At 41.5% G+C, this 9,863-nt stretch overlaps 1 protein-coding gene across 1 annotated transcript in view; it reads left to right on the forward strand.

Annotated features, from left to right (window-relative positions):
- The first annotated feature begins 1,319 nt into the window (after positions 1-1,319).
- The window catches only part of lpcat2 (lysophosphatidylcholine acyltransferase 2), a 12,125-nt gene continuing 3,581 nt past the window's right edge, over positions 1,320-9,863 (forward strand). Inside the window, exons 1-12 of the mRNA XM_050047461.1 lie at positions 1,320-1,619; positions 2,007-2,149; positions 4,417-4,634; positions 5,198-5,310; positions 5,625-5,685; positions 6,027-6,085; positions 7,259-7,293; positions 7,485-7,539; positions 7,841-7,923; positions 8,269-8,394; positions 8,618-8,771; positions 9,406-9,504. Coding sequence (XP_049903418.1) covers positions 1,509-1,619; positions 2,007-2,149; positions 4,417-4,634; positions 5,198-5,310; positions 5,625-5,685; positions 6,027-6,085; positions 7,259-7,293; positions 7,485-7,539; positions 7,841-7,923; positions 8,269-8,394; positions 8,618-8,771; positions 9,406-9,504 — 1,257 coding nt within the window. The 5' untranslated portion in view covers positions 1,320-1,508. The remainder of the gene's footprint in view (positions 1,620-2,006; positions 2,150-4,416; positions 4,635-5,197; positions 5,311-5,624; positions 5,686-6,026; positions 6,086-7,258; positions 7,294-7,484; positions 7,540-7,840; positions 7,924-8,268; positions 8,395-8,617; positions 8,772-9,405; positions 9,505-9,863) is intronic.

Raw genomic sequence — 9,863 nt, forward strand, 5'->3', positions numbered from 1 at the left:
ACTACATTGACGCCAGCTAAAAGCTACAACATTAAAGTGTTGTTTACACATTACAGCCTTGTTGAAAAAGTGTTAGGCTATAATGTGTAAACAACACTTAAATGTTGTAGCTAGCATCAGTGGGGTAAATCTTATTTATTGTATTGCTACAAATATATATATGCATTATATTTTATGAGCTCATCATATGTTTAAATAGAACATTTTATCTTAAGAATTTAGTATAGCGGGCGGCATGTTGGTGTAGTGGTTAGCACTGCGCCTCACAGCAAGAGGGTTTCTGGTTAGATCCCCCTTCTGTGCGGAGCTTGCATGTTTTTACTTTCTCCGAGTACTCTGGCTTCCTCCCACAGTCCAAAGACATGCAGGTTAACTGGTGACTCTAAATTGGCCGTAGATGTGAATGTGAGTGTGAATGGTTGTCTGTCTCTGCCCTGTGATAGTCTGGCAACCTGTCCAGGGTGTACCCTGCCTCTCGCCCAATGTCAGTCCCCTACGTCCCTCAAGAGGATAAGCGGTTACAGAAATGAATGAATGAATGAAATGTTAGTATAGCTGTAACATGTGTTGTGTAAAAACTACAATATTCCCTGTGAGGATATAGTGAAGAAGTATGACGTAGCATAGGAAAAAAAGCAGTATAGTAGGGTAAGGTGGGTGGGAAGACCCCCATCAGAGTCAGTGAGCTGTAAAATTAAGACATATCTGAATATGAGTTAAGCATGTGCGGGATGATGGTGCATAAACCAACACTATTTGGGGAAAACAAACCGGTAGAGTCCTTGTGCCATTATTAGGGCAAGATGTGGGGGCCCCACCTTACCCTACAGTGGCTTAGGGTACTTGAGTAATACTTTCACCACAGCTAAGCACTATTTCTTATGAGAAAAGGCAGGACTTTTCATTTTGGGGCAGCGCCTAAGAGAATTGTTTATGAAACTGTGCCATCTTGTGGACATTTATGAGAGCTTGTAAACAAATATGTTAATACGTCATATTTTTTTTCCTGAAATCGATGCTCATTCCCTCCTTGTGCATCACCCTTTCGCATTGTTGGAGATATGTTATGCACAGATTGATAATCTCTATTCCTTGATCAATATTTGCACAAAGCACAGTCGCTGCATGGTTACTGACAACGTTGTGGCTTCTCTGATTTAATCTGAATTGTAATATCTATGAGAAATACGTCAAATGCGATAATTACATGCTGCAAAAAAAATCTAAATAAGGGTTCGCAGAATGTAGGAATGAATCCCAGTCCGTCTGCAGGCTTCAAAGGAGCACACTGATCGGACTCGGACCCCGCTGCGACCACGTTGGAGGTGGAGCTTGAAAGCGCTCGGCTGTCTGGTTCCGCTGTCGCTGCCGTGGGATCGCGCTCGGCCGTGTGATCGTCTGATACGGGGAGAAATGACAGAGCATGGTCCCCGTTGAGGAAGTGAAATGATAACATAACGGCCGCCTCGACTAAACCATCTGTGTGTTTCTGCCTTCACTGGACTGCAATGCCGCCACAGCGCGTATTCGCCCTGCCGAGGCAACAATCTCTGCTGCTGCCTGCGGTCATCAACCCGTTTGTTCAAGACACCAAACTAACCAAAGCGACCATAATAAAAGTGAGTATGCCGTTTCAGTTCAATGGTCATATACTGGCGAGGTTTTGTAGAATATGGTCACCACTGTTTGCAATACGGCTCACACACACACACACACACACACATATATCTGATGTGTGAGATTACATACAAACACACACAGGCTGCTGTGTAGCCAGGGCCTATAATCTCCTCCAACGAGGCTTTGACAAGCGGCTTGTAAAGCACAAACAATGAGCACTGTTGTGTGCTTTTCTAGAAAGCTGTCCAGTGATGTGGATTTCCAGACTCGTGCATATGCCTGCTCTGAGGAATGTCAACAACCAGGGTGTTAACCCTTTCAGCTGTCTTCCGTTTATGGTCACAGGCCTGTCATTTATGATGTGTGTGTGCTCCTTCTCCATGTAGTGTGTCCTCCGGGGAATCTTCCTGGTCCCTATTCGCGCCATCCTTCTGTCCCTGGTTCTCATGGTGACATGGCCAGTAGCTGTTATAATAACCTTCAACCATCCTCTGAAAGGAGCCGTGGAACCAATGACAGGCTGGAGACGGTAACTACAAACACCATCCCACTGCAATACAGCTTCCCAAGGAGCTACCAACGCCCCACAGGAACCAGATCCCTCAAGTCATGGTCCTGTGGATATCAGGCTCACTTATGAATGTTAAATCACTTTGAAACTGAATAATTGCACAGTACAGCTGCCTTACTGACATCAGTTTAGTTTCCGGCCTAATGTATGCACAGTTACCCCAGCTCTGGTGTCAGAAACACACTTGAACATTGCTTTTTACGTCCTTCTAACAGTGCAGTGTCATGTTAACATTTTGTGTTTGCATAGCAACTGCATAGGCAAACATTGCCGTCATCATTTTTTCACCAAATAGTCAAATTAGCCAACAGAGAGGGAGTTTGCCACCAACTCTTCTTTTTTGTACGTGAGCCACCTCCCTATTAAGCACATTTAAACATAGCTGTTGGTGAAACAATGCGCTAAGATTTAAAATCATATACTGTCGGTCACTCTACCAAAATAATGCATTTTACTCGAGCAAGAAGAGGAAGAAGCTGTGCATTTCCTGGGTTCATAAACTGGACAGTAACCAGTGACTGCAGCATATTCTCAAAATAATAGCTCATGACATGACTTGAAGAATGTGCAGCAGCTGGCATTACTGCCGAATCATGCTTTTCTAGATCATATCTGCACCACAAGCATTACTCTTGCTCAGTTCCCCTCAGTTCTCAGACAGGAAAGAGGCAGTGGTATCAGCAGGGCTTAACAGCAGTGCCTGAAAGAGTGATTTATCTCTATATAAATTCAATTAGACCGTGTATATCCACATAGTATGAATACAGTGTGTTTTAAAGGTTCTGTATATGACATTCTGAGCAGTAATATAGCAGCAAACAGCTATTTGCTATGTAAAGATAATATGGAGTAATGACATCCTGAGCAGAGAATAAAGTCATGCACCCTCTGTGTGCTTCTCTTTTCCTTGTTGTGGTCGATGGCCAGGCCACATGTGAATTTTAGTACAAGAGTCCCATTGGGTGTATTGCACTGGCCAGCAAATCACCTCTACTGTGCACTGTGGTCATAGGTGGGTATGGGTGGTGACCACTGATAATGGCGACGGCATTATTGCAAGTCTAAGTCTAATGCCCACCCTTTAGTCCCCCCCTGTTAGCACCATTTACTGCTAGCCCCTGGCTCAGCCATGTTGAGAGCCGTGTGCAGTCAATTCCTGCTCAGTTTATGAATCATAGACGTGCTGAATGTCGTTTAGAGCTTCTTTATAGTACTGAACATGTCGTAATTCATATATCGACATTAAATGTAAAACATCAAGTGGTTGGGTTGTAATATTTAACCTAACACCAAACAGGGTGTGGCATAAAAAAAAAGTTAAGCTGTGCAGATAGTGGCGGCTAAATATACACAGTGTGCAGTTCTACAGTTAACAGGAAATTCTTGTGACCTTAGACCAGAGCTTTTTACATAACTATGACCAAACATGGTGGAGGTGACAGAAACAAGAGAGACGCTTATCTTATTTACCTACTAAATGCTTTGCTGTTAACAGGCTCACGGTGGTGAAAGCTCTGTAGGTTAGGTTTTACAATAAAAGGACAGGATGACTAAACAGTCCAATTTCACAATTGTAATTAGTATCTGACAACTTAGAGCTACAATAAATGGTGTTTCTGATGTTACCATTAAATAAACTCCAAATGAAAGCCTGCGTCGCTCTTTGTTAGCCGTAATGACTTGATTTGCTAATGGTATTCATGGGTGTTGTTGATGGTTTGTGTTTGTGTAGGAAGCTTTCTACACTCAAATCAGCACTACGTCACTTATAGCTTCCTGCCCCATTGAGCAGGAAGATAAATGCAGCTTAAAATATACATAGGCTTGTATACTGTGGACAAAAGTTTCAAAAGGTTCCATATCCCCATTCTTCATTTTGTCTTCATGTCTCAATCGACAGACTTTGACTTCCTACCCTTTCTCTAGATTATGAGGAAGGAACTGGCAATGGTAAAACTCTCAGCAAGAAAAATACAAAATGGTGCAACTCTTCCTGTTTCAATAGCTTAGCCCATTTGTAAAAAAAAACAAAAAAAACATTGACTTTATCCCCCCAGTGGTAATAAACCTGGAGTTGGTACTGATCAACAAAGAAACATTTCAACATGGCTGATCCCATTGTGAAACAAAGCAGTGCCTTCTGATCTACATATTTATTTTTCCATTTAAATTTTCCCCCATAATCTCCCAAAGTCAGTAATCCAAAACTTTCTGGTCATTTCTAGGTTCATGTGTCGGAGAGTGATGGCTGCCCTGGGGAGAGCTTACTACTTCTGCATGGGCTTCAGAGTGGTGGTCAAGGGCAAGCAGGTGGACAGCAGTGAGGCCCCCATCCTGGCTGTGGCCCCCCACTCCTCCTTTTTTGATGGGATCGTGTGCATTGTGGCAGGCCTGCCCTCCACTGTCTCCCGTGTCGAGAACCTGGCTACACCCATCTTTGGCAGTGAGATGCTTGTCATTTTGCTTTCCTGTTTCAGTACAGGAAGGGCAGTACGTGTGTGTGTGGGCTTTTTGGTTCTCTCAACTTGTGTGAGTGTGTGTGTGTGTGTGTGTGGGTGTAAGTGTAAAAATATACAGAAGTTTGAAACATCAGTGTCATTTAGTCACACCTTCTCTTCAACATGTCGTGTAAAGTTCTTATCTTGTGCTGCTTATCATTCAGTTTTAAAAATCCCCCTGACACAATTAGATATCACAGCTAATATTTACAAATGTGCTTTGCGTAGTAAGACTGTTCTTGGGACTTGATGAATAGTTATCCCAACCATCTTTTTGATGGTAGTCACACCACAGAGCTTTAATCATTAATCATTCATCAACTATCCCATACTGGTGATATCATCACTAAGTGGCCATTTAATGAAATGGCTCTGCCCTATTATGTTAATAAGGCCATGTAATTAACCAAGGCCTGGAAATAATCAGTAAAAAATATGACCAAAATAAAAAATAGTATCTCCTCTTCTAAGTGTGTTTGTTAACGTGTGTGCTTTGCCCTCTCTGCAGGGTTTGTGCGCTGTCTTCAGCCAGTGTTGGTGTCCAGAAAGGACCCCGACTCCAGGAAGAATACAATCCAGGAGATCGACAGCAGAGCCAAGTCAGGAGGCCACTGGCCACAGGTCTGTCCCAACACCAAAAACCGCTCAAATATTAGCCTGGTATTAGCACTGATTATAGCTACAGAGAAAACTTGGAGCTTGTCAGCTGAGGGAAACTCAGGATGTTGGTTTGGTTTCACAGTTTCATTTGTCGGTTTTGGAGGGCAGTGTTGTACAATTATATTTCCTTTTTTAACATCAGAGAAGTAGATCAAGCACATACAATGTTGACTCAAATACAAGTGCCATTATTTCAAAAGAATAATTTGCACGTTGTAAGCAGCAGTAGCATTACGTTGCATACTTAATAAAACTAATGATGCTTTGCCCCTCAGGTTCTGATATTTCCAGAGGGAACATGTACAAATCGCTCATGTCTCATCACTTTCAAACAAGGTAAGGCAGAAAAAGTAACTTTAATGTAATGTAAATGTGAAGTTTTTCATTATCAGTTCTGTCTGTAGCTTATAGCGCATTAGCTTTTTCACTCGACACATCCAATCCACTGAGCAAGAAGGCCATACAACAGAAGGAACACTTGATGCTACACTGCTCCATTCATTCATTATATGATGTGGTTTGTGCATTGACTTGTTGTCAACTGATACCCACATAACTCTGTTTAAGCGAGGTTGCAGAATAGGGATGTCAGTTTTGTTTGACACAATTCAGCGTCCATTCCTACGTAATGAGAATTCTCCATGATTTCTTTTAAACCATGTGTTCCACACCTATAGGTGCCTTTATCCCAGGGGTCCCTGTGCAGCCTGTGATTATGAGGTATCCCAACAAACTGGTGAGTGAGTGTGATTGTAAAACAGCATTAAAGAGGACCTATTATGCTTTTCCTTATTTTCTGTCATATATTAAATATATTACATAGATATAGATATAGATATAGATATATATAATGTCACAATGTCGGATGTTCATGTCAGACATGGCCAAAATTTCAAAGAGTAAGGTAAACATGTACCGTAAGTTAGCCCTGTGAGCAAAAACCCCAGGCTTCAGACCTGTGTTTAATTTACATAGTACACACTGTTACGTGAAGCTACATGGTAACTAGGGTTGAGCCAATTATTTTTTAGAGTTTCATCCAGGTAAAATGTGTTTGTACTTGTGATTAAGGAAAAACCCTATTTGGGTAGCTGTGTTCAGTCTCTTACTGTTGTCATCAAAATTAAACTTAATCCTGCAATTGTTTTGCATTTACTTTTCTAATTAAGTAATAAATATAGCAACTTCTGATCAACCCATATCAATTTCAGGTTTAAAATAACAACTTCTGCTTAGGTCACACACACTTCTGGTTTAATCCTGCCCATTTCAAGTATGTTTAGGGGCACATTTGATTTAGTTGGTTGAACAGATAGAGATCATTTTGTACTTGCCCATCCCGAATGCTGAAGTCAGACAAACATGTAATTTTGGTTGCTGATTTTGTTAATTGCCTCAGTCCTGCTGGAACATGCCCAGTTGAATTTAGAAGCTTTTATAGGTGATTTTTCATCGCAGAAAGTGTTGCGATACTCTGCTACAGCACAGATACAGAAATCCCGGAAATATTGACCAGTCAGAGCAGACTGGGTGTTTTCTGAGGTCGCCTTAAAAAGACAGGTGCTGAAATGAAGTCTTCTCAGACAGAGGTTGAAGACAGGTGTTCAGCACAGACAGTATTAGGGGGGAAACGTGTAAAAATGTCTCATAGAAACCCAAAATACAAGTATAAACCTGAAAATGAGCATATTTCACCTCACATCTTGAGAGGCAAATTTATAGAAGCCACGTTGTACTATACAACTTTGAATAGAGATACTGTGAGGCAGAGCTAAAGATGTAGTGCAATGGAGAACAGTACGTACATTTGATACTTATAGCAACACAAAAGCTCATCTGTATCACACAACAACATATACAGTGTTAATATTTTACAAAGCTTTATGCATCCCCTCTGTTTTCCCTCCAGGATACAGTGTCTTGGACTTGGCAGGGTTTCAGCTCGTAAGTATGCTTTCTACAGTTTCTCATGTTTCAGCTATAGTATGCCGGTTTGCTGATGGTGATGTCTGCTTGCTCTTCGACGGTCAACGCTATTATAACAACACAGCAACATTATTGCCATGTATTGCAACAACTGTTGGCACTGTTGGATCAACATATGTAACTGACTGTCCTGATTGTGGTTTGTGCAGGAGGACACTGCTGCTTTTAACTCTGTGCCAGCTGTACACCACAGTGGAGATAGAGGTAATGGGCATTCCCCAAGTGTACATCCTCATATAATGGCAAAGATACTTCAAACAGTTTCAGCTTTACTAGTAGTATCAGCGCCACTCTCTGCTATCAGATTAAACTAAAGAAAGCTAAGTGTGTAACCTTGATTTACTTTAATATAGTCATTGGATTTCATGCTGTGCTCAGAGTTACTCAACCTAAGCAACAATGTGTTTTCTGCACTGAAGGATTTGGCTTCAATGTAGAGGATTAGGCATTTTCTCTCTGCTTGACCTTTACTTTTTACCTTTTTCATCCGTTTTCTGTTTTTCAGTTCCTGCCGACACATATCCCCACAGAGGAGGAGAAGAAAAGCCCTCCTCTGTTTGCCAACAAAGTGCGAGAAACTATGGCTCAGTAAGTAGTAATTGGCCTTCAACAGACATTCCACTGTGTATTGCTCAAGCACACAGTACAACAAAGTGCAACAGAAAAGCAAGAGTACATGCTTCTACAAGTAATGAACACAGTGTTAAACACATAAAGTGCCTGTGAGTTGATGAGGCAATTGTGTTGGAAAAGGCATGAGTTGTGGATAGTATGCAGTTTAACGGCCACAACATTATAACTACATTAGTGTATGATGAGTTCGCTTACTGTCTGATCTTTGTATATCTTCCTGCTGGCCTGCTTTGTCCAGCTCTTTACAAGCATCATGAGCATTTGAGCAAACTGCTGTCTGCACCAACTGTCTGCTTTCAGAGCTTTGGGAGTTCCAGTGACAGACCACACATATGAAGACTGCCGCCTGATGATCTCAGCTGGTGAGCTAACGCTGCCCATGGAGGCCGGCCTGGTTGAGTTCACCAAAATTAGCCGTAAACTCAAGTAAGAACATCTTGTTTAAGTGCACTGTTGGGATCACAGGGCAGGGACAATAACAATAACAGTGACAAATAATGGCTTAAGAGTTTTTTTTGTTATAGGTAAAATTGTCTAACACATCTGGCAAAATATCTGCAAGTTAATGACCTATGTAGCTCGAGAACAATTGTGCAAAATGCAAGGTATGACACACACACAACCTCCTTCTTGTTCCCTGCTCCCTCAGTCTGAAGTGGGACAATGTGAAGAAGGAGCTGGAGGGTTTTGCAGCCATGGCCACCTCTTGTAAAGGAGGACGGATCACCATCGAGGAGTTTGCCAGATTCCTAAAGCTACCTGTCAACCCAGCCCTCCAGGAGCTGTTTGGACTGTTTGACAGGGTGAGAGACATGTACATCAGATATTAAGTTTCTCTGTACCTAGAGCAACTTTTGTGGATACTGAAGTTCCTTTTGTTGACACACAGCCAGCGTGTTGGAATTCGTCTTTGTACAGTAAAATTGGCCCTGACACATCCTGCACGAAACACACCATTAATATAACAGTTGACAACATAATGTGCAACAATTTTAATATCCAGTTTACAGAATTGCGCACCTATTACATCACTGCATATAATGTGTAGCGATGACAGTAAAATTAAGAGGACATCAAGGAGTGGGTTGAGGATTTATACAGCCTAGAGGAGGAAACTATGATCAAAGTAGTTTGGCCTCTGTCCTAGTATGTCTACCAGAGGTTTGAGTTGGAAGCATAAAAACAGCTTCTAACATCCAGTTCAAGTGTCTTTTTCCTTCAGAAAATCCATGCCTCATAATTTTCCAGTAAGAGATTTGAATAATAGAAATCACTTATGCTATTATACCTACATATTACCCTTTACCATTCAAAACTGTTGATGCTAGACTAAAGTCTGTATTTCTCTATCATAAAGTATAAAGCACTATTCATCATAACAATCTGTGCATTTACTGACTCAAGTATTTTCATTGCTCTCCCTTTGATCCTGTCTAGAATGGAGATGGCACCATAGACTTCAGAGAGTATGTCATCGGCGTGACCATCTTATGTCGACCAGCTAACACTGAGGATGTTCTTCGAATGGCTTTCCAGGTACGACAGAAATTTTCTGCTTCTGCTCGGGCCTGAAGAACAAGCAGTGCTAGGTCACCCAAAGAAGCACTCTTTTTAGGACTGCTTTGTATGCTTAAAAAAAAGCCCAGATTCTTCAAGATGACTAATCAACATAGTATAGCAGTGACGGAAATATACTGAGCAAAAATATAAACGCAACACTTTTGTTTGTGCTCCCATTTTTCATGAGCTGAACTCAAAGATCTAAAACATTTTCTATACACACAAAAGACCATTTCCTCACAAATATTGTTCACAAATCTGTCTAAATCTGTGTTAGTGAGCACTTCTCCTTTGCCAAGATAATCCATCCCACCTCACAAGTGTGGCATATCAAG

Source organism: Epinephelus moara, chromosome 1 (assembly GCF_006386435.1).
Source record: "Epinephelus moara isolate mb chromosome 1, YSFRI_EMoa_1.0, whole genome shotgun sequence".
Classification (NCBI taxonomy): Eukaryota; Metazoa; Chordata; class Actinopteri; order Perciformes; family Serranidae; genus Epinephelus; species Epinephelus moara.